Source organism: Harpia harpyja, chromosome 9 (genome assembly GCF_026419915.1).
Source record: "Harpia harpyja isolate bHarHar1 chromosome 9, bHarHar1 primary haplotype, whole genome shotgun sequence".
Lineage (NCBI taxonomy): Eukaryota > Metazoa > Chordata > Aves > Accipitriformes > Accipitridae > Harpia > Harpia harpyja.
In genome coordinates, this window is record NC_068948.1 from 6,872,556 (window position 1) to 6,897,578 (window position 25,023).

At 41.6% G+C, this 25,023-nt stretch overlaps 2 protein-coding genes across 3 annotated transcripts in view; one reads left to right on the forward strand and one right to left on the reverse strand.

Annotated features, from left to right (window-relative positions):
* MAF (MAF bZIP transcription factor) overlaps positions 1 to 11,278 on the forward strand; it is a 192,489-nt gene extending 181,211 nt beyond the window's left edge. Inside the window, exon 3 of the mRNA XM_052795429.1 lies at positions 11,070 to 11,278. The gene's annotated coding sequence lies outside the window, so the exon portion shown is untranslated. The remainder of the gene's footprint in view (positions 1 to 11,069) is intronic.
* Positions 11,279 to 11,302: 24 nt separating this feature from the next.
* The window catches only part of WWOX (WW domain containing oxidoreductase), a 539,453-nt gene continuing 525,732 nt past the window's right edge, over positions 11,303 to 25,023 (reverse strand). For both annotated transcript variants that reach the window (XM_052795422.1, XM_052795423.1), the window contains one exon: positions 11,303 to 12,379. In XM_052795422.1, the coding sequence (XP_052651382.1) occupies positions 12,191 to 12,379 (189 nt within the window). In that variant the 3' untranslated portion in view covers positions 11,303 to 12,190. The remainder of the gene's footprint in view (positions 12,380 to 25,023) is intronic.

The window sequence follows — 25,023 nt, forward strand, 5'->3', positions numbered from 1 at the left end:
AGCCACCAATGTCATTCCAGAAAGTTAAATGTGGTTACAGATTTAACTATGAATTTGTTGGTTTAGAAGTTCTTTAGGAGATCCATTTTTACGCATTTTACTATCAAGTCCACATACACGAATGGACGCTTCAAAGCAAACTGGAGCAGATTCAGTACTGAGCATCTGACCTGATCTCTGCTCACCAGGAGTTCTCAATAATGCCTTTTTTGCCTTGTTACAATTGCATTAATTTTCAGGTTCTTCTTGGCTTAAATATGGAAGACTGTTTGGAAAACTGCAAAAAGAAATTTATTTTAGGTTTGCTAACCATGAGATACACATCTAAATTGTCAAACGGAAAAGTGTATGTGATAGAAGAATATAAAATTCTATGCTAAATCTAATGTATAAAATAACTAATCAGGCAAGCAGGAATCCAATAAAAATATTACTGCAAAAAAAATTGGAGACAAAGGATGAAGAACTGGCTTGCTTTATTTTGTTTCTTTCCTCACCTGAAGAAAAAAAATGCTGGAGTGGTTTCAGACAGAGGGCATAATGATGGTGGGGCAGAGGAGAAAGCAGTAAAAGAAATAGCCATGGTCAGGTCCAGAATTATGGTCCAAGTGATTCAGCAATACTCAGATTCCAGGGGATTCAAAATGCAGTCACTGGGGGGAAAAACAAAAGCATTTTAAAGCACATCATATATTAAACTGGCTATGTACATATGAATGTGTGTGTGAGATACATATAAAAACACATATTTGTACATGTATATACATATATTCATGGGAGTGTGTCTCTGAATGTAGATCTGTACAAAAGATGCCATTAACCTCACATTCAGGAGGAATGGCATCCATGTGAACAACTGCTCTGCAACTGAGAAAGTATTTGAGTATTGTAAATTGCCAAAGGGTTCAAAAACCAGGGGACTGGTATAAAAATTAGGAAATTAAGACTAATCAGGTTATTCAGATGGAACTATTGTATTTCATTCCAAGTGCGGTAAACATATGGATTAATCAGCCAATGAGACCACTGAGGCAAAGACTGTGGCTTGTGCTCTGGAAAAAAATGATTTCTTTTAATTTTTTTTGTAATTTCTACTTGTTCATGGACGTAAAACAAATATTTAGATGACTGACTGACCAATTTGGCAGCAGAAGTTTGAAGTGTAGTTCAATTGATCATCATGTATGGGCTTTTCACTCTGTTCTTTATTTATTTTGAAGACAAATTGGGGTAGTTATTTTCTGTGTTTGTTAAAGTCTGCCCACTTCAAGTGCTCCATATACAATTTGCACAGTGAAATAATGAGCTCATGTACAGACTTACTTATTTTAAATCCTAAGCCCTGCTCAGCTCTCCCTATGGCACGCCACTCAGTCCGGTGGTGCATGAGTTCTAGGGTAAGCACGGTCAGCGCCTTCGATGGCCTCTGCAGGGTTTAAGTGTGAGTGCCTATTTGTGCAGTGGCATTTTTAGCTCAGGTTTTGGGGACTTAACCTGCTTTAGCACTTCAACAAACAGGTCACCATCCTGGTTGCAGCTTTCGGGGGGTTTTGCCGACCCAGCATAAAGCAGATGCAGAGGAGAGCAAGGCAAATAGTTCATATAAAAAGTCTTGGTAGCTCCCAAGAACATTTCGGAACCAGGTCAGAGAAGCGGTGGTGTAAACCACAGCTTTACCCTTACACCTTGCTCTGCTGACCCTTGAGAAGGAGTAGGGAAAACGCTGCCGTAGGATTGCTGCTGTACTTCAGCCACCCTTGGTCACAGCCTGACGTGCTTGGGCCCTTGGTGAAGAGGGGCTTGCCCTGGAAACCGCCTGCCATGACCTATAGAAAGGGATGACATACTCAGCTGAGGTGCTCTTTGAGATTATCCTACAGGGGAATGGCCAGACGGGATTTAGTGCCGAGTTGTGCAAATGAGGGTGGGCAAATCCAGGATAACTGTGAACCGGGCAAGGTGGTATAGAGGTGCTGGAAAAGGGATAAAAAAAGCTGTTCTCTGGTTCATCTGCGGTGGTGTGGTTACGCACTCACAAATGTAAAAATGTTGGTGAGGACACAGCAAACTGACGTTTGTAGGCACTGACAAACAACAAAGTCGCTGCAGAACAGGCCCCGTTTGTTTGCCAGCACAACCCCAAAGCCACAAGCACAGAGGCGATGGCAGAAAATGCGGGTCTCTCAGCGTTGCCTGTATTTACATAAAGAAATTTCACTTCAGTTAAAACTTCCTTGGGAATACATGGGAGGGGGTATCTCTTCAGCTGAAGATGCTGTCTCAGCCTTATATAAATACCTGTAGAATTGCTCAAATAGTTCATTAGTAGCTTATGAGTTTGTGTGCTCGCATTCCTCTCCAGCTCTAATTGCAAGGATGTTGATTCGTACCGCATCCGACCGGAGCCGACTAACAGATTCTCTGCTCTATTGCCCCATTAAATGAGGTGTTACTGTATTTGACTCAAGCTGAAAAGGATCCCTTCCCATTTAGTAAAGAGACCGGCTAGGGCTGACCTAGCTGGGGACAGATTTCCTTCCAAATCTCAGAGAAGTCCTCCCGAATATGAGATGTTAATTGTGGCAGGAATTAAGGATTAAACAGTCATGGCTTCAGGTTACTATTGGGAACTGAAATCAGGATTACAAAGGAAACTGGGCCATGCCCTCACAATGCTATTACCCCAGTTCTTGAATCTAAAAACCCTTAGAAACTCATCCTCAGTGACCAATAAAAACTAGTCTAAATTGTGCTTACTGAGGCCTGAGGAAAAGAGTCATAATTGTGCAGCCATAGTTTGGACACCTTTCAAAGCAGGAGATAACATCAAGGACAAGAGAGTGAAATTCGGCCCTGATTTATACCCTCTGCAACCTTTAGTAGTGCCAAAGCTCCAGCGTTGGCCGTACATCAGACCACAACCTCATCTCCTGCCCGGGAGAGACAGACCCCACGCCAGAGGCCAGCCACTCGCACCTCGAGTCACCGCGAAGAGAGCAAAGACGCTGCAAAAACATTTTCCCGTGGGCAGAGAGTCAGTCGAAGTCCCTGTATAAATTCAGCCTCAAAGCTGGGGCAACCGTTAACCTCACGGGCTGCATCCCCCCGTGGGCAGGTACAAGGCTGGATTCTGCTCCCCGGGGTGGGCTGGGGGGGGAAGCCAGCTCTACCTCCCCCATAGCACCTACTGAAGGCCTCGGCGTTAGGGTGATGCCCCCCATTCAAGTTCTTGCGGGGGGATGCTCAGACGGGCTTAATATTTATGATGGTGCGAAACCCCGTACCTGACCCCAGAATACAAAGCCATAGAGATGAACGGGAAGAAAAAGAAATTCTGCGGTTGAAATTTATGACATGGTAGCACATACTTAATAACCAATTAAAGCCAAGATTTATTGGGAGCTAAATTACATTTGTATTATAAATAGAACTAGAATATACTGTTACAGAACAAAAGCAAAACATCTTAGCATTTAATATTGTAAAAGACAAAGTAAGCTAATGGACCCTAAATGTTAATGGGTGTAAAGATTTACACTTTAATTGCATTTTTAAGTCATCTTATTTTACAGTGCTCTTTTTTCTGTGTACATAGAAATCAACAATGTGCTGCAACATTATACTTAGTAGTGGCAAGACCGACTTACGGAAATCTGTTATTATAGGCAAGATCAGTTTATTAGTTATAAATCCTCACAAACATTTTAATTGAAATGAGCAGTGGACTTTCACTGACCTTGGCTGTACGTATGTGAGACCTTCATAGCAAATTATGCTGGTGAAAAGTGTGTGTGGGGGGGAAGCCAAGAAGGGAGGGAGTGGTAACAAGACAATTTCTATTTGTAAAGCCAACAAATAAACTCCATTAGATTTAAGAATTTGCTTTATGGCAGGGGAAAAAACCAACCCTAGCAAATGATGAAACATGAAATTACATTTGATGAAATTATCAAATAATAATATTGTATTTATTAAAGTATTATCAGCTATAATCCAACTTTGGGATGGTATCTGAGGTTGGCATTTTAGGACCTGCTTTCATAGCATATAGAAATGTTACAAACTTCCCAGAAACTGACTCCTGTGCTCATAAAATTTCTCTTCCAGTTTGTGTTACCGCTTCAAGATTCATAAGCTGAGTTACAGTTATAGATGAATCTAACTCATATTACATTTGAAAAAATAAATGTGCACTAAAAGTAATTAAAGCATGTTGGTTCATGAATAATACACCATTTTACTACTATTTGCAGAGTATAATGAGACAAGCTACTAAATTGACAATGAATGCTCTATTATGGGATTGCCAACTGTTTTATAAGATATTGAACAGATTCATTTATTCTATCATCATGTGCATTATCAAGCTATTGCTTTTTAATAAATTAATTTCTCCTATGTCTCCAGAGCCTTACTTTGAAATCTGGCTGAAGGCATAAATGAAATTAATTTTGTGGTCTGAGTTTAACTACCAGTGCCGGGTGACTTGCAAATACCGCGCCGCAGTTGGCAGCCGCCGCAGAAGGGGATTTCTGCCGGGTGGCCACAGCAGCGGCGCGCTGGCCCCGGCGGAGGGGCTTAATTGCGACGGCGAAAGATGCCTTTTAATAGCCAGCTGACAGAAATAGTCGCCCCTGCAGGGTAGGGCTCTCTGACAGCTCTTGTTTATCAGGGGCTCTCCTTGCCAGTCATCGCCCCTTCCCCTGCCCTTCACCCCCACCCACTAACATGCTGTAAATTGACCCTTTAATTGTTTAGCAGCCTAAACCTGGTGACACCATTCATTGACTGTAAAGCAGCACTTAATCCCTGGTTGGGTGATAGTGTCATTAGGAAAGTAATGTGATTGCGGGGACGAATCTCCCATCTTGGCTGCACGCTGCGTTGGAGGAGAGGATTATCTGTGAGCCCTCGGCTTGGGCTGAAACAACACGTAACGTCCATACAGCCCCGATGCTGCAGAGCTATTTCGCTCGATGGTAAACAACTTCTAATTGCGGCTGTTGACAGGACTCACCGTGTTATAACTAACCTTGCTGCAATGTTATTATTTCTGAAGGGAGCCTTTCTCTATATTTTTAACAATAAGTCTGACAGGTGTCATATTAAAAACAGGGCTTAATTCTAATGCAGCTATTCCCACCCGCCCTTCCCTTTTCATTTTTGTGCCTCTCTAATGCATGAATTTCTCCTGCTCATAAAGATTAAAGGAACAGCTTTGCTGGAAGGAAAATACTTCTGGTTTGTTTGTAGTCCAGGTACATTCGTGACGGTCTCAGTACCGGCTCCTTTTCTCCTCTCTTCTCCAGCCACGCCGGCTCAATGCTGGGAGGGAAAGAGAGGGAGAGAAGTAAAGCCTTCCCTGGGATGAGAGGTAATTCAGGATCCATTGAAGCGAAATTTCAGGCTGCTTTTGAACTGTGACCCGCGGCCACCGGCCGGGCGCTCCGTGGGCTGCGCAGCCTGTGATGCATTGCTGACTGCTGTCCACCAGAGACCGAGCCCGGGCCAGCAGTTCACTTACAAGTTTACACTGGATTTAAGTCAAAATGCTAAAATGCTGGTGTTCAATCACTGCTAACTGTGTGCTCGGCAGACAGCTCCCAGCAGACTCTGTGCTTGTAAAATCCAATACGCCACATAAAGTAAGGGTTTATGGAGGTGCAAGGGGTTTAGAAGACATTTTTTTCCCCTTCCCTCCTGCTTGGTTTCTCATGACGCTGCTTTTCAGGCGCTGGGACGGCTTCAGCCGCATCCCGCACGTAAACCAGGCGGCAGCGCTGCCCATGGAAAGGCACTACCCGTGTCCATAACCTTTCCTCATCTCTCCTGCCCTTCCTCTCAGGCTGCCTGCAAGACGCAAAGTCCATTCTAAGACCATTAGTTATGTGTTGATGTGATGATCAGAGTTGGGACTGGCGTGGCTCCCGTGCACTCGCTTTCTCTCTCCTTCCTTTGCAAAAAGCTTGCACGTTTCACGCCCGCAAGCATCACACGCGTATCTCAGTCCCCACTAAGAACATTACAGAGCTGCTCAAACTGCTGCTGTTAAAGGCCTACGCCAGCTCAAGGAAAAGGGTGCCTGCTTTGCCAGGAGGGATCGTGTAAATCCAATATACAAAGTCCCTAATTTAGACTGTGCTCACATATCCGCGGGCTCTGCACCAGACCTGCGTAAGGTTTCCATATGAACAATGCGCACGGTGCAGACTTCAGTCCCAAAGCGTTGGCTAATGTTCAGTTTTTATAACAGTTCTTTTAAAAGAGTGAAGATAACCAGCCAAAATACTCTCACCAGGCATTTGGCAATCTGTTCTATACCCCCTTAAGGTAGATGATTTTCTGGGACTCAAAAAAAATATATATTATTTCTTCCTCTCTTTTTTTTTTGCATAAGCAACTGCCCAGCAAATTGATAAGAGCCCTTTTTAATTAGATAGTGAAGTTGTATGGGTAATGTTCCATATAAAAGGTCTATAAAACACAGCAGAATTAATAAAATGACTGCTTCTCATTTAATTCAGGTCCTCCAAAGGGATCCGTATGTCTTGCTTTGGTCTGTTTGTAGTACTTCTCTCCACCACCCAGCCACGAATTGATTAAAATCACATTCCTCACTTAAAACTGGAGCCCAGTTGGTAAGAGATACTGGATAGTAATTAAGGTCTGTGCACAGACACATGAACCCCCATAAAAAAAATACCAAAAGGAATCATTGTGCATCGCTTGGATTATATGCAAACACAGCTCATGTTGACAGCTACCTCTGGATGACTCCATCAGTACACACTTTATCTCCAGCTGTCCAAGTAATTTTCCCAGGATTTCGCCCCTCTTTTTCACTCCTCTCCACACAGATGGATTAGAGCAACAAACGGTTTACATGCTGCACATCATTAGCTATCCTCCCTCACTACCCAGCAGATAACAACTGGGCTCTATCATCAGGACATTCATAACACCTTGACACTTTTACAACTATGCTGTTCTCTGCCAGAGCAATCTTCTCTTTTAAAGCATGAAGCTAATTCACGAAACACCCATTGGAAAGTACTCTGCAAACGCAACAGGGGTGGGAGAGAGAAGAAAAAGCACAGCCCAGAAAAGGCATCTAGTAAATAACACAGTTAGCACTGTAAAAAAAAAAAAAAAAAGTCAAGAGAAAAGCAGCACATTCTTTCTCTCCAAGATACCTCTCTATTTTCCCATTGCCTCCGTCCCACAGTGAAGGACATCAGCACACAGTCGTGCATCTGTCTGCCATATTTCAATGCTTCCATCACCGTGTCATCCAGGCACCTTCGGTGCCTGGCGTCAGCGCGGCTCTCTGCGATTGCAGGCTGAAGCAGGCAGACAGTTTGGGTGCGAGGGTCCCCGTCCGGGTGCTGTGCTCCTGGCGACGACTCGGCTTCTTCCCCTGGGGATGGGGACGGGTTTCGCTAAGGAACCTCTTTGCAAAGGGACCGGTTGAAGACTTCAGTCAGTAGTGTTACTGCTGGGTATTACCAACACCTATTCTGGTTTTCTTAGACTGCCTCCGGTCTCAGGGCATCTTGACTCTAAAAGATTTGTTAATAAAACAATGTATTCCCTGCGTAGGTTGGGATCCTGCTTCGGAGACGTGGGCTTACATTTAGAATAAAATACAAGCCTACATCAGCCACTGTGGATGGAAAGAAATACATTTTAGCAGCATTTTCCAAGCTTCTCAGCATGCCCCCCTGCCACCCCAACCATACATTTTAATGTATAGTACACGCTTGTTTAAAAAAGAAATACATAAGGAGAAAGAGTAATTACCGTAGCTTAAATTCAGCCTGATAAGAAGGGCTTGCGCAGTCTGAGCAGCTGTTCCACTGCCATTCAGATTATGAAAATACAATCCTAGAGAACCTTGTCAAGATACATACAGAGCATGAAATGTATAGGCAATTTTTCCCCAGCCACATATAATGATCAATTCCAAAGCCACAAGTGATACCAAAGGACAAAATAAGATCTGTCTAGACTTTCTCACTTACAAGATATTGATCATTCCAATGGTAAACTGGTTAGTATAAGTGTGTTTGGCTTGAAAGGTCATGAGCTTAACACCTGACAAGGAGTTATTCAACCTTGATATAAGTCAAATTATTGCCGTGTTGCTGGAAGGACTTTCTCTAATAAAAATCCCTACCTGCTCTGAGAATATCTGAAATTTGTCTTGCAGATGTCAAAAGAAAAAGTGGGTAAAAAAAAAAAAGTCAAGACTTGGCATGGGTTTCTGCTGGTTCACCTCCATCTGATTTTGCAAGTAGAGGTCCCAGCAGCCAGTTACTTTCTGGGCAGACCACAGGCAACATCTGCTGCACGGACAGCAGTGGAAGCTGTCACCGATCGAAATGGCACCTCCATTCCCCCAAGAGCTTCTGCTGGCTCTTCATTCCCAGCAAGGGAGTTTGCTCGCTCACCTACATGGACTTGCAGATCCAGGGCACCCATATAAAGGCAAAAAAATCACCATTAAAACAAGAAATGTTGACTTTGGAGGGAAAGCAGAGGGGAAAGGGTCAAGCAACGCCCTTCAGCATGTGGGTGGGAAATGCTCCGTGGCATCGCCTTCCGACACCTCCCCTTCAGAAAGTCCTGCGGGGCTTGAGCGGTGCATCAGAGAGACAGTCCTTACCCAGCCACCTCCTTTTTTATGGGGATAACTAGCAAGTGCTTATTAGGACTATTAGGAGCTTGATGTAAGTTTGCTGGATCTTTTCCAAGAACTATAAATACCGGATCTATTTTGCTTTATTCAGTTCTTTTTGTTTTGCTGATATGATACTAGTTAAGGTTAATGGGGTTTGCTTTAATATTAGACACAGGATCACTTAACTACCTTTAATGAACACTGGAGTCAATGCATTGTGGAGTAATTCACAGAGACATTGCCTCAGGTAAATCAACCGGAAAAATGTAAGCCAGTCAAATAAATAAATCTGACCGGCTGTAAATGTGCCAAATTTTACACCAAAATATATTTGAAAGCCAATGACTTAGGCACATCTAGGATATTAAAATGGAGGGTTTGGAGAGTCTGTTTCTTTTCAATTGCTTTTTGGTTTTTAATGTCCCCTGCACATCCCTCCTGTGCTGAAACAAAGCTGAGAGTGCAAGAAAAATTATTTTCACAAGTGTTTCTAATAGAAGCAAATGCTCTGCAGCTTTGTGCCATTATTTTTTTATTTGGAATGAAAATGGTAAAAAAAAAAAAAAAAGCTTTTTTATGCTGGCTATCTTAACACAGGAGAGAGAGACAAAGAGGAGTACAGAGAGGTGGAGAGGAAAAATGGAGAGAAAGAAAGAGAAGGAGAGAAAAAGAGAGAATGAAAGAAAGAGAAAGAGAGAGTGAAAGAAAAAGTAAGAAAAAAAGAAACAGAGAGCAAGTCATTTTATCTGAGTTGGAGAAAATTGTGACAGTGAAATTTTAGGCAGGGTAATACACTAGTGTCAATAAATATTTATTAACCAGAAATAGGAACCAGAGGAACCCAACCAACTCGGTGAAGTTAGGGGGGTAGCTGCACTTCATACTAATGCAAAACTATGCTAACATTAAAAATGCTTTTACCTCATAACACTGAAATAGTGAGCTGCGTACGGAGGAAAAACACCTCCCAGATATTCTTTGAAGGAAGGCAGGCAATCTCTTTAAGTACTGAATTCTCATAAAAGCATGCAATATTTCAGCAATAAGGAATGACAGGGTGTTCATTATTGGTTATTAATGTTTGCCTAAATGGAGCATAAGGCCCAGGCCTTCGGGGGAGTGCAGAGCTCCCAGCATTGCTTAATTACTGCCTCTTCTTAATCCAGCAATGCCAACTTCTGATGCAAAGCTCTGCTGTCATAGACTGGCTGTATTATTATATGAGAGTAATTCTGTTTGGCTGTGAAAAGGAAAAATAATGCATTTGTGAAGGCTGTTGCACAGATAACAGAAGTTAATCAGTTTTTCTCCCCAGATAAACTCCAGACAATACAAGGAATTTGACTGTAACCATCACCTCAACGGGCAAACACTTTGACCCATGCCAGTAGTTTTTAGACATTACACTATACCAGCATCTGGTCCATGCAGGACAGGCTGGACAAAACTTCTAGGAGACAAGAAAGAGGGTTTTTTTCCACAGCCCCTGCCCCCCCCAACCACCCTTTTTTTTTTTTTTTTTTTTTTAACAAAAAGGCTGAAAAGAGGTGTTGTTCTTTCTGGAATAGCCCCTTTTATTTCTTTATTCCACCAAATGTTTCCGTGCAGGAACAATCTCAGTAGGATGTGCCGGCCTTGGGGAAAGGGCTTGCTGTAGATAGTAGAGGAAGACAGGTGGGCAGGATTGCTTATTTACTGAAGGCTGTTGCTACACAGGTGATGCAGCAGGTATAAGTAAGGCCGTATATTCTTTACTGCTGCTTTAGGAAAGACTGTGGCATCAGGTAAGGAAGTGGCCAAGTAGGGAGCAGCTGAGGCTGCGCTTGAGCAGAAGCTTGAAGGATGCCAAGGGCTTTGGGGAAAAAAAACCCCACCTTATTTTCTCCGTATAAAGCCAGGTCAGCTAATTCACCCTAGATCTGAGGGCAGTGGCTCCCAGGTTCCCCCTGTTCACTCAGAAGAAATTTAATTTCACAGATTGAGACTTACGGATACTTAGAGTATTTCAACCCTTATGCGCAGAGGAGACTGAACACCACTTACCTGAGAAGAGCTCTCACTGAACTAGAATTAGCTGTAAACTCAAAAAAATAGAGTCAAACCAAATTGTAATATATGACTGTAAGGTATAGCTGTTACACGGCGTTATCATAATTCCTTACATAAGCTTGGAGGGTTTTTTGATGGGAGGATGCTATGGCTACTTCTTCCAGGTGAATGCATGCCTTGACTTTAACATCTATTCAACAGCCAATCAAATGCATCATGATTGCAGACAAGAAAAATCACGGAAGGCAGACTGTTAGCAAAATCATAAATAATAAGGGGATCAAATAAGCTTCTATTAACAATGTGTCCTTCTATTTATTTGTTTATATTCTGTCTACAGAAAATGTGATGCTGGACTGGGGATGGCTTAGGACAACCTTCTGGCGTGAAGACAGCTACAAAGCACAAAATACAAAAAATGAACTCAGAAAGAAACAAGAAAAAAACAGCGTTTTCTTGGCATCAACAAGAAGCTCTTTATTTTTCCTCAAGTTTTCTTTTCTAAAAAAAAAAATAAAATTGGAACTAAGACATTTGCAGAAATGAGACAAACTTTCTCTTCAGGTGACAATATTCAAGCAAGCATGTTGTTTTATTGAATTTAAACTGAAGGAAAAAAAGAGAGATTTGGAATGGGATACAGTATCAGGAGAACTGAGAAACTGTGAACTTTCAAAGAAAAAAACTCCTTAAAACTGTGAACTGAGAAATGGATGGAAATACCATTTAAACCCCTGATTACGCTCTGTGTGTTCTTAAGGAGACAACATCATCTTTGCTAACTCAACGGTATTTAGGGAATGGTTTACAACATATCTTTTATTATAATCTTTTAAGAAAAAATCAGAAATACTTAATTAGCTGTGACTTTACCATTTCTGTTCAGATGTCTTCTTGCACCTTCTTTTCTAGACAGCGCAGATGTATTTGCAGCCAGCAGTTAAGGGCAGGAAAGATTTCTTTCCTTAATTATCTTTTTATTTGCCACACCCAATAAAATCCTTGTAGGGAAAAAGAATCAACACAGCTACCATCTCCCAATCAATACCTAAAGCCTAACAGACAGTAATTATCAAAATAAAGAGGAAATCCCATATCGGGCTACGTACCTACCCATTAATCAAAACAACAGAAAATATCTGCAGCATTGCTTTTCTAAAATAAGACAAAAGATGCCTCCTTGGGTTACACTTTGAACAGGCTATAATCAAAAGAAAGAGAACCAAGACTAACTAAGCCCCAGGAAGCCGCATTGTCCCTTTAACCTGCAGTATTCCCCATTTCCCATTAGTACTTAACATTTTTCACTATGTTGTGACTGCTATTATTTCATTTAACACTGGTTAATCTGTATCTGAGGTATATGGAAACCCTCTAGATGATAAGATTGGACAGGTTCCAGTGTTGGCAGTTTTCAGCGTGCACACACTCGTGTGTTTTGATCCTTCCAGGAGCTCCCTGTTATTTGGACTGCCTGCCAATTCGTTCTTGGATCAGCCTCTCGCTCAGCTCCCACAGGGCCGCGGCCGTCGCTTCGCCCTGCGCCTCCTGCGACGGCAGGCAGCGGCAGCAGTTGTTGAAGTACATCCCTCCCAGGCCCTCCAGCTCCGCAGCCGTGGCGCAGTAGACAGTTGTGGCAGCTCCTTGTTGCTGGAATTAAAAAAAAAAAAACCAAAACCCTATATAAATAGATAGAGAGATATTTTATCATTGTAATTTTGACTGCAGTCCTTTGAAGCTGTCTCTTATGAAAGCATCGGTGAAAAGCATCGCGGCTGACAGGGTAACCCGCCTGGTGACAAGGCTGAAACCCTGCTGAAGGTGCTGCCGGCCTGCCTGCTGGCGTCTTAGTTACAAGACACCTTAGCGAAGACTTTTTTTTCTTTTCCTTTCCTCTCAGAGCAAAAGAAAAGAAAAAGACAATCCTGAACCACAGCCCTGGCCTCAGGTCTTTTGCCCCTTTTCAGGAAAAACCTGGATCGGCGGCAGGGAGAGTCCGGCCTGATGCAGAGGGGCAAGGTCTGCCCAGGCGGTGTTTGAACCGGAATAGTTGAGCCAGGTTTAAAAGCAGCACCTCGAAACTCCCTGGTTTCCCTCTGCAACACAGAAAGTGCTTACCATATATACCTTGGGTGCCCGTGCTTCCTAATCCTGACCAGCAACGCAGGCTGATACACGTATTTTGTTTGTTTGGGTTTCTTAAACCTCTTGTACAAAATTAACCTGGGCACTCCAATTAAGACCTATCATGTAAAGTGCAATCGGGATTGGTGCCAAACCTGCCCATACATCTTTGATCAATGGTTTCGCTGTGGCAGTTGTCACCGCTGCCTTGTAAGAATGTTTATCTGCTGCAGGCAGAGAGGGGTTCTGATTTTGCAGAGACGCAAGGCTTTCCAGTGGGGTTTTTTGTTCTGTAACAACCATTTCTCATGTCTTATAATGCTTTAAGAAATGGAGCGGGTAGATTAGAGGCTTTTGTGGATCAGGAGGGGCTTTTTCTTTTTCTGTCTTTTTCTTTTTCTTTGTCTTTTTCTTTTTCATACCAAGTCAACTTATGTTCAGACAGGAAGAATGGGTTTCTCTGAATTTCTCCAACAGAAACCCAGAGACCGAGGCCACAGGGTTGGGACAAGCACCCCGGCACCGACGATGGGCTACTCTCTGGCACAGATTAAAAGCGCAATGCCAGAATAGCTGTAAAGAGGGCAAGAAGCTAGTTTGCTTTGTAAATTATAATTAAAGATAATAGGTGAGAGCGCATAGCAAGACACAACACTAATTTTAAACCGATACAGTTTATCTGGCGTCTTATGATTATTTACGTACATCTTAGTCCTTTCTGTGGTAACTAATTACAAGCTGATAGGAATCAGAATAAAGAGGCTGCCAAATATGATTGAAAAAGTAAACGAAGAGAAATTAGATGTTGCCGCATTAGGATAATTTAATGTGGAAAGAGAATAGGCTTCAATCTCTTGTGATTTTCCTCCAGTCCTTTTTTTCTGGCCTTTCACTGTCACAGCCAAGGAAACTCAGGGTGCTGTTAGGGGGTCAACCTGCAGAAGACCTCTACTTTGCATTCTCATCCTTCAAGGGCAGCAAGCAGTCTAAAAAGCCCCAATTCTCCTTATTTGAGGCACCTCAATTTTGTAACGGCAAAGAAAGGCATATTTGTTTGCAAGACATGCATTTTTCTCAGAAGATGGGATTAAACTGATAATGATGACGCCACAGCTTAGAAATTATCTCCCATCACAAGGTAAAGCAAAACTGTCTGTATTAAGTATTTTGAAAGGCATATATTTATCAACAGACCAAAATATTTTTAAAGTTAGTATAATACATAGTAATCCTCTTATTAAACCAATATCTTTTTTAAAAAAGAGAAAGTATCTTAAAGGCAGTAGCAGAAATGGAAGAGAGTTCTACTAAAAATAATATTAATAGAGAACAATAAAATTCCTATGCTCATTTGAACTATCCTATAAAGCTCCACAGCACAGGTATGATCACCGTATTCAGCTGTTTAGAATGATTCAAAGCCCCTGAAGAGTATTATTAGGTTTTTGCAAGCAATTCAACTGGACTTTTATTAGAAAGGTAAAATTAAACTAAATTGCTCAAAGAAGAGTGAGAGCCCTTAAGCTATTGCTGAAAAGCATCCGTCCAGCCAAGCTAAACTCAGGCTAGCTCTAATAGAATTCAGCTAATTCATAAAATGGAAGTTTATCAGAGCAGTTTAAAATCCAAACCAAACAATAATTTATCTTTTCAAATGAGTCAAATTTGATGACTTTTAAATAAAATTCTCAGCAGGCAGAAAAATGTCCCACAGTATAACAGCAGTGCTTTATACCTCGAACATTGACACAACCTAGATTCCAAAAGAAGAGAATAGTTTTCCCTGTGTGAGCGTAGGATATTTACTTTAAGCGATAAAAGATTATGTGGCTGGAAGCCCAAAGCACTTTATCTTGCAATGCCTCCAGTGTTTCCCTGAGAACTGGATGTAAGCAATGTGCCATTTGCTTTTTGGCTGTGTATATCTTTACTTCTTTCTAAATGTTTCAATCATGTTGGCTGTTTTGGAAGAAGTAAGTTCAATGGTTCTATCATTGAAAGAAAAGTACCTTTCTTATTACTTAAGAGAAATTCAGTCATATTTATCCCTTCGTTGACAGAGGGTAAAGCTTTAATATCTCAGAATAATGGACAAACATGAACTCATCAAGCCTAGGAGCTTCCTTCAGATGGCAAAACTACGAAACAGAAGGTAAAACCCAGATTCTCAAAGCCATTGAAGCATCGAATTGCCTTTGGTGAATGTGAGCTAGTTGCATTCAGACACTTGAGGATCTGCCTAAGTGACTTGCCCAAGGACAGGGTCCCACGAGTGTCACAGAATCACAGGAATCGAATCACACTTTGGGTTGGGAGGGATGTCAGGAGGTCTCTAGCCCAACTTCCCGCCCAAAGCGGGACGCCTAGGAGCCCCATATATGCCGTGCTGAATGGGAAGGTCCTCAAGGGACAAATTCCGCCTTTGCATCTACGACTCAGATACTACAAACCTCTGGGAAGAGCCAGAGCTGAGGATAACTGCAGAATGCCTGCACTGCCAGCCATGCCTAGCCAGGCTGAGAAACCGCTTAGTTTCTCAGTAAATATTGTTTATCCCTCATGAACAGAGTCTTTTGAATGACATCTTTATGTGTTGGGCCTTATGACAGTTTAATAACAAGTTTTAATTTTTTGCTCATCAGCTTTCCTGTTCACATATCATCAGCATACGACAGCAGAGGATGTTAGGGAATCTAATTAGTAAACAATTCCATACTGCTGATACAAGATGAAACATTCTTAAACTGATAAAAAGAGCACTTTAATCACTGTTGAATGACTTTCAATGCCAAGCGGTTTGTGCCATGTCAGAACATAATTTGAAGAAGATTAGAGTACTATATAAAAGAATTAATGTTAACAACTTCGTTAAAAAATGTCTTAAACAATGAGCCTGTCAGTTGTCACAGAGTCTCCCTGATCTATTGTGATTAACGCCCCCCCTCCCAACAATTTCAACTGATAAACAATGCTAAAAGCGCTGGGCAACCTAAACTTTTTTTTTCCATACGTCTGTCAGTTGTACAGGGTGCTAATCACCAGAGCTGGGGGTCAGCCTTCTTTAACCTGCAACAAAGGCAGCGGGTTGCAATGATGAATACACAGGATAAAGAATTTGTGAGAAGCCCAACTGAATCTTTAATCATGCCTCAATGCCATTTCCGATCCAGTCAAACATTTGAAAGCTGCTAGGCAAGCACCACGCTATCAATCTTTCTAGCGTACGTAAAATTACCCGGGAATCTTGTTTTGGATTAAGTTGAAGAGTGTCTTAGTAATAAGGGTTCATCATTCTCTTCCGCAAATCATTTGTCAGTTTTGTAACACAATCTTCCACTGCAGCAGGGTGGGATTTATACAGCAGTTGCTGTTTATTTATAGTTGAGGCTCAAAGATCTCAATTATCCAACCTTCCAAAATCCTTTGTTGAGATGAAAATACTAAGTAGCTACTAGTTCATAGGCATTTATTTCATAACTGCTAGCTGTCAATTTGTAACTGATGGCACTGAATACAAATTAATATTGAATATCTTAACAGTAAAAGAAAAGGGGTTCTTGAGATACACTGTACGGTAAAACCCTCATTAATATATGTAATGCATCCGTTAGTATTCTAAGATACCATTTATGTTACTGATAAGAAAACATATTACACAGTTAATGTTTAGTTTTCAGATTTGTCTACTTTCAAGTGCATGTTTATTTTCTAAAATTAGATTCCTGTTCTGAAGCAAGTTTGCATACCAAGCATATAAATAATAGAAACAAAGCCATAACTTATCTGTATATTTATCAACTACAAATGAATAAGATCTACTCTAAACTCTGTTAAGGGCACGCAGACAGCACTAAACATTGCCTGCCAGTGAGACGGGATCAGCTTCTTTGAAAAGAAGGGTTTTATTTTCTTATGAAAAATTAAGCATAAAGGCCAGTTATCTTGGTAGCCTGAGGTTAAGTTTAGCACCGTGCATTTTAAAAGATGGCCAGTGGAAAAAGGTGAATTCAAAATGACATGAGAGGCGAGTGTTTGACAAGGGCCAGATTCAAAGCAAGCAGCTCAAGTGAAATTAAAAGGCAAGTGCTTCCTTAAAACTCTTCAGGCTGTTCCTGTTTTTCATCTCAGGACTATTAGACAAAGCCAACACATCCCTAACGCAAAAATACCAGATCCACACAACGGCACTGTGAACATACCATTTATAGTGGGGTACCTCATTACACAGCAGTGCGGAGATGAGGTAGTATGACCATACGCCAGATCATGAAACCAATGGGGTCTCCCCTACCTTCTTTGTGCCGCTGAAAAGCACCCTGAAGAGTTCAAATCCGTTCTGCTGGAGAGGGAAAAGCTTTCCATCAGCTAGCTTCAGCAAGGGTTATTTCCTGATTTGATGTGAAATCTAAAATCTCCTTGGAATAACAAACAAAATGATACGGAGCCTATTCCCACAATGATCAGTTCCAAATTGTTCAAACCAAACCCTAAAGTTACAGCTGCAATTTTCTATTCCTCGAGCCTCATCTTCACCTGGTGTAAATCAGCACAGCTCCCTTGCCTTCTCTGAGGCTCCACAGATTTGCAGTCGCTGAGGATCTGCTCCGTTGCTTGTTGCGAGCCTGACGTTGATATTCAGGGTGAGCGGCTGCAGGGACGTGCACCCATCCAGCTGGCCAAGCTGGGCACAGGCTGGCCACAGCGGGCTGGGGGGGCCACTGCTCCAGGTTGCAGCTCAGCACCCAAGCTTTGGCTTACCTCCTGGAAGAAAACTGCCCTCAGAATGGATTTTTTCCTTTGGGGATTGCTAGCAACCCCCTGGCTGGGATTGTGGTGCAGAGTTTTCTCAAAATATACTTACTCCTTTCTCTGTAATGTTAAAATGTTTCAGCAGATGAGTTGAATTTGTAGATTTTCCCATCAAGCCCAAATCTTTGCAAACAATGCGGAGCACAATGACCTCTTCTAAAAAACGCTAGCAAGTCTAAAATCATCATGCCCTCACCCAACCTTCAGGGTTCCCCAGTATCTGAAGTGCTCTTAGGAGCAGTCTTAAGAGCTGGTTGGTGGTATCAGCCGCAGCTGAGGCCACTCTTAGCTGAGGGAGCTACTTCTCAACTCCAGGCGTTACTTTGCTCTGTTTCCTACCAGGGTAGCTCAGAGCCGTGAGAGACAGTCACTTTTCGTACGATGCAGTGAACGAGTTTTAGTCTCGCGTGTGAGAAGACAGGAGAACTGTTCAGTTCCTGCTGCAGTCGTCTTACTCAGAGCAATCCCAGATGCACAGTTATCTTATGAGTAACACTCAGAATATGTATGTATTAGTCTCCTGTAAAAATAGGAGAAAACGCGATTCCCTGATTGCTTTTTCAGCAAGGAAATATGAAATTGAGACCTGCCTTTGCTATTTTGGGTGAGTATGATAAACTGAAATCATATCTGCAGCTAAAAAAATAAAACTTTGGAGCTGCCAAATATGATCTAAGAAACAAATCGGGCTCAGCTCACTTCAGGTCCCATCTCCACCCAAATGCCAGCAGGAAAACGTGACCTGAACTGACTCTGTAATTACAGTCTTTTCAAAGGTCTCACCGAACCACATCTAAACCAGAGATTCTCAACCACCTCCCCTTCCCCCATCACCACATTTAAACCAGAAAAGCATCTCTTAGAAGATAATACAACGGATAAACCGAAATCTATAAGGTCTGCTTTTTTTTCTCGGATGTATTCCTTTTTCAATTAATTCCCAGCTACAAAGACTCAAAACTCCATCAGCTTCTCTACTTGCAAAGAATAGTTGGTTTCATGCTGCAACTTTTCTTAGCGTCATTAAGACCTTTACACATTTACAGTATTCTTTACATACATTATAGAAGATAAGTGTGCTATGTTCTTTGAGTAAGGAAACTGCAGTAGTTCACGAAAGAGGATTTGTTTTCAACTTTTGAGGCATTAAGACCTAGTGATTATTTCAACTATTCACTATACGCAGCTATATTTAACTTACATTCTGGGTTTTAACTTTGCAAAAGAAAATGTGTCCATTGTAATAAATGTATTTTGATAATGCACCATGTTGTTTGTGTTATGCAACACCCCATATGTTCTTAATTACGACAGTGATAGTGCTTGAAAACTTCCAACCTCCAACATCCAGGGTTAAACAGATTGTCTGCAATCATTCCACAGGGATAAAAAAAAAATACAATACAGGACGTCAAGTCAGGAGAACTGGGTTGGTTTTCTCCTTTCAACTTTTACTTCCCTAGTGAACTTGGACAAGTCACTTCATCTCCATGTACCTCACTTTTCCCAGCTGTAAAATGGGGAGAGTATTATTATTTACCCACCTCACAGGGGTGTTGTGAGGACCAGTTCAGATTTATGGAGTGCTTTCACGCTTATTGTTGAAAAGCACTGTGTAAGTATAAAGTGTTATATTATAAACCATTGTTAAAATGTGTCAAAGATGTAGAGCAAGGTTGGCAAAATAGCTGACAAAAATGTAATTACCTTTTAAAATCATGCATATTTTTCTCTATTGTGTAAACTTAATTCTTTAACCTGTGAAGCTCTCTGTTACACCGGGCCCTATTCCAGTGTCTTCCCTCTCTCACACTGTTTCTTTTTGCCCAGCTCACAGAGAACTTGGTAAAACTCTTATTAGCCAAAACACCATTGAATTCTTCAAAAATGGATGCTTTAGAGGGAACCAGCCCCTGAAAGGGTGATCCATGGGTTCATCTCTCGTACCCTTTGCATATGCTAGAAAGAGCCATCGTGGCATACCAGGGGTGGGATTCAGTTGCCTAACATGGGTCTTAAGACACCTGAGCTGCCTTAGGATATCGCACATGCTCTACAGCTGTCCTTCAGAAGAGCACAACAATTCCCATAGGTCCGGTATTGTATTTGCCAGCCCCTCACAGATATCTCAGATAAAACCATACAATGTTTAAGACAGCACCAGACACCTATGCCTGTGCAACCTGAATGCTCTTACCACAGCACCTGGAAGCACCGTATTCCTTCCTTTTCTCAGTATCTTATTAAAGTCCACAATCAGCTTCTGAAAATTGTTTCAAGCCTGACAGAGAGCCATCTTAAGCTTCAAAAACTTTAATGAAGCATATGGCTTCACCTTGCCCAACCAGCATTTCAACAGCAGGAGCAGCAGCACGCTCCGCAGGCTGCTCACCCTGGCCTTTTTACTCACATCCCATTTCCACGCAGATCACTTCTGCATGTTCTTCTCCTGCCTGCTGAACTCCCATTCACACCTGATTTACACTTTTAAGACATCATTGCTCCACGGAAGTGGCAGTTTTGAACACTGAGTGCAAATTGCTACGATCCAGTATTGCTTCTCTTTTCTTCTCGCAGGCTAGTATGGAGCAGCGATGCGTTACTGCACGCTCCTGCTCATTTCTGGATTTGGGAAAAATCCCTGAGGAAAATTATCAATCTTCCTTTCAGAGTGTAACCGGGTAAGGGTGCAATCAGGTTGACCATATTATGTTGCTGTCCATCGTTTGTCCCCTGCCTTATGTGCCAACAGTGGCCAGGGGAGAGAGAAGCAAACTGCGTGTAAGAGACAGTCCTTGGGCATCACAGCAGCACTACTGGGAGCTGATCATACCTGAAAATCTCTGCCACTCACTTTCTGAGATCTTGCGATGTACATTTATATAAACATGAGTCCTATCACGACTTGACAGCCACTGTCAAAAATGGAAATCCTGTGGAGGACATTGGAAATCCTCCTGAAACACATAACCTGCCAGCTGAGGGCGGATTCTTCTGGGCAAGGGTAATTTGAAGAGTTGAGCAAAACAGGTTGTCGACAATAAACATATCCTGCCAAAAGACAGATTAGATATGCTGCTGCAACTAAATCATCAGAATAGGGCTGGCTGGTGTTTGGGCATATGGAGATGACAATTCATTGAAATCACTTCTGTTATTAACTTAGGCTGACTTGAAATGTTTTATGTTTTTGCTGTACCTGACTTTAATTATATATATACTTTATATAAATGTATGTATACATACAGTAACTGTATATGCTGTATATATTTATATAGCTTTTTAATACTATTACTAGTCGAAATTTAGACTTTTTCATACGCAGTATCGCAAAGAATGTCATCACAATACTGACATGTGGCTTCTTCCTTCATTGCACAGATAATTTTTTAGACAGACTTTCATTTTAGAGATGAGTGAAAAAAACCACCCACACAACACAATGCTTTTAAAGCAAGTGACCTTTTGGGACAAGTATTTAACAAGCTGTTTGTTTAGGTTTTAAAGATAAAGACTGTTTTTCATCTGTTGATACACACGCACATATGCACATACACACATGGACACACACATTTCAGTAATGCAATACATTGAAAAACCACAGGGTGTTATGATGGGGACATATCATGGTAAGAAATTAAGTACTAACTCTGTCTTCCAGAAACTAATTAAGGGAATGTATTTTGCAATAATACAGATCTAGCAAACAGGCCTCTAAAGTCTAGGCTTAGAGCTGTAAGCCAGGCACTCCTGTATTATGTATGTGTGATTTTCATAGATAGCCTGCTGTAAAGTGTGCCCTGTTAGTGCATCTTTCAGGCTCAAAGACACTGGCCTTGTTAATATTTCATTTAGTACATACTGTAGAGTCTCATTTATATTACTTCTATAATTAATGGTGATAGCTTAGGCACTGCCTTTACAAGGAGAGATCCCTGTATGTTGGTCGATGGATAATGAGAAACAATAGATATTTCATTCACCAGCAGCTTGTTGCTAGTTAGTAGGAAATTATCGTGTGTACTGTTGCTTTAATTGCCAGGGTAAATAATGCTGCCGCTGTGTTAGTGAACATTTTAAAGCACTTGATGCAAATAGACTAGAAACAAAACAAAACAAAAAAAAAATTACCTTTATATGCTATACCTTAGCATAGGGAGTTAAAAAGGTATGTCTTAAAACATTTGCGTTCTATCATGCAAATATATCTTAATATGCATGTGCTGACTATTCAACTACTGTATTTTAGGAAATACAATTATGCTGCCTTTCTCTTCTCCTATGTAGACTGTAAATAACTGTAGATCTTTCTCTTGTTTTCCTATGTAAATATATGTAAATACTAACAAGCTATGCATGCTGATATTCTAGGCAATTTCAGGTACTTTTATAATCTGAAGGCATGTACTTGAACTGGTTTGTTAAAAAAAAAATCAACTCTCTCAAATCCTTTAAAGCTCATTAGAAATTAAAGATTTCTTACTAGACTGGTTCCTTCAATCTCAGTTGCTTTTTTGTTTATTTTTTTCCCTGCTTTGCCAACACTGTCTCCCAAGACCCACCACCAAGGATGCATACTCCAAGGCTGTTTGCTCCAAAGCGTGGAGTCCTGTCTCAGCACGCGATTCACTCCCCAACCGAGGATGCGCACCATTTAGATTCAACACCATCCCCATTAGTAAACCTCAACAGAGACTCGGAGAGGGGGGAACTCTATCCCCTTTGCTCTGACCTCTCCTGTTTAATGAAGTTTTCTATTTCATTTTCTCAGCCCATAATCCATCAGGTAAGGGTCTAATACCACTAGTGCCAGGGCTGGGTTTGAGGGCAGATGCCGCGGCAGCCAAGAGCAGTCCCCACGTCTTTGGCCGGGTCTTTGCTCGTTGGCTGTGCAGCAGTCCGGCTGCTCACTCAGACATGCTCCTCTGTTTGAACATACTCTTTATGTTTCTTTTCTAGCATGCTTATGACTTTGACAGACTGTGAAAATAATTTGATAAATAGCTTGATAAATCTCCCCATCTCTTCCCTGCAGTGCTGCAACACTGTTTGTGGGAGCCTTTCAATTGAAGGAGGGTGAACAAAAATGAAATTACCTAAGCTTATAAATCAAGTCACCTCCTGCATACAGATTTGGAAGCGAGGTTTCAATTTAGCTCTCTTCTTCCTTCTTTTTTTGTTCATGTAATAAATGAAGATTCCTATGAGGAAAATGGTACGAAGAAAAAAGAGATGCATTTATCCCCCAATACGGTAAGGGAAAAAAAAAAAAATCCCCTCTGCATTATCTATGGAAACTAAATGCAATGACAACTTTTTAATCGAAAGAAAACAGCTTTCATGTCTGAAGATGCTTTTTCCAGAGTAGATGTATAAGAATAAACACATTAATTGACAGGATCTTCGTGACTTTTTAAGTTCCTCAAACTTAGCTTGGTGTCTGGGGAAGATCTCTTTCCAGTCCTTGAAGATTCTTTTAAGATGAATGTTTAAAAAGCTGCACTGACATGGGCATTATGTTCAAGTGCAAGCTGTACTATTCTTTAATAGAGGGCGTAGAAATGGTTCATAGGATTATTATCTTTCTACAGACAAAACCCATTACCTTCACACTAGGAGGGAAAAGCTAGTTTTTAACTTATATAAAACGGAATCAATTATCAATATCTTTGCATGGTTTCCCGGCCCTGCTGGAGAGCAGTCGCAGAGCTAAACACACAGAGCCATTTGGCAAAAGGGCTCCTTCCTATGCTGGGCTTCTTGTTACACCTTTCATTTAATAAAATCGCATCTGCAGAAGCAAAAATAAGTAGTAACGATTTGTATGCAGGGCTTCCACCCTGCATGTCACAAGAGGAGACAGGAATCACATTTGCAGACTGTTCGCCTGGCTACTGTTACTTTAGACTTCTTCCCAGTAAAAAGTGAACAAGCAAATAAAAAGCAGTCATCGATGCAAAGTCAAATGCAGTGGCAAACAGCAGTACAGGTCAGAGCATCCATACAGCGTGTTATCTTTGGTGTGGAAAAAAAGTGCTCCTTTAGCAACCTCTGCCATACAATCCTTACCATCCAGCCTCTGAATAATCCTTTTGTTGCTTTACCAGTGGCTTTTCACAGTTTCCGGTGAGAAAAAGGAAAGACGGAAGGTTAGTGGTGGCTTTTCATGGTGAAAAAGTCCACACACATCCATCACTTCTTAAACTACTACAGATAAAAGTCTTACGTCTTTCGGTAGACAACGTCTAACCTCCTCCAACTGTGTCCCTCAGCAGAGAGATCGATAAGTGCATTAGCCATCCTTGAAAAGCTGTGTCCCCAGCTACTTTACGAGCACATGCAAACTCAGATGCACATATAGGTGCAGTATGTGCAATGTATATAAAATATAATACTCTAGAAGCTGGTAATGGTGTTTGGGAAGGAAATGTTCATTATTAGACTCTTATCTGTTTATCCCATGCATAAGATCTGCTTCTACAAAGCGCATAATGATAAATGGCACATTTGCAAATTATCTTCGGAGTGCTGATGAGAAATCAGCAACCTGCGAGTTACCGTGACTCTGAATGAGTACACTCCACTGCAAGTCTCGTTTGCTGAGCTGCCTGCCAAATGAGTGCATTAGTATATTAGGAATCTAATAAATTGACTAACAAGCATTTGATGAAAAATAGCTGTACCATCCGTTACAGTTATCATCACAGCCAACAAGGCTACTGGGGTTGGGCTTTTGAAGGCACCAGCTGCTGATAAAAGAGATGTTGCCGTGCTGTGCCACGCTCTCAGTGGCATCTCTCTCACTAACTGTGAATCGTAACAAACTCTCAGCAAGACATAGGACCTTCTTTACTTAAACTTCCCTCTGCTCCTTCATGATGCTTATGAGGATTTAAACCACCGCAGCCTTACTCAGTCCCGTCTTTTCCCTTTCCACTGCAGAAAGTAGGATGCTGGGATGGTGAGGAAAACTCTTCTGACAATCCAGCACCGAATGAGTTTCTCCGCCTGGGAAGGAGCTGGAGGAGACACTTTCTGTTACATGGCTCAGCACTGTTCAAACATCTGAGACTGTGTTCATGTTCGCAATCTGTAAACTTGAAGCTTGTTAATTATGATCACAAACATGAGGATAAAGGACCAAGAAGGCTTTGGCTATATTCACATTCAGCAGAGAGGCACCACGTTATTTAATGTCACGCAATCAAATTAGTTTCAGGAGTGGCTCAGAGTCCTACTTCTAACTCAGGGTCCTTGTGGAAAAATTAAAAGTCGGGAAATAAATCTTCATACAGCATTTCACCTGTGTCATTCAGTGCTTTGCTGGATATTTGAGAAGCCCAAGTCCTTTTACGAGTAAA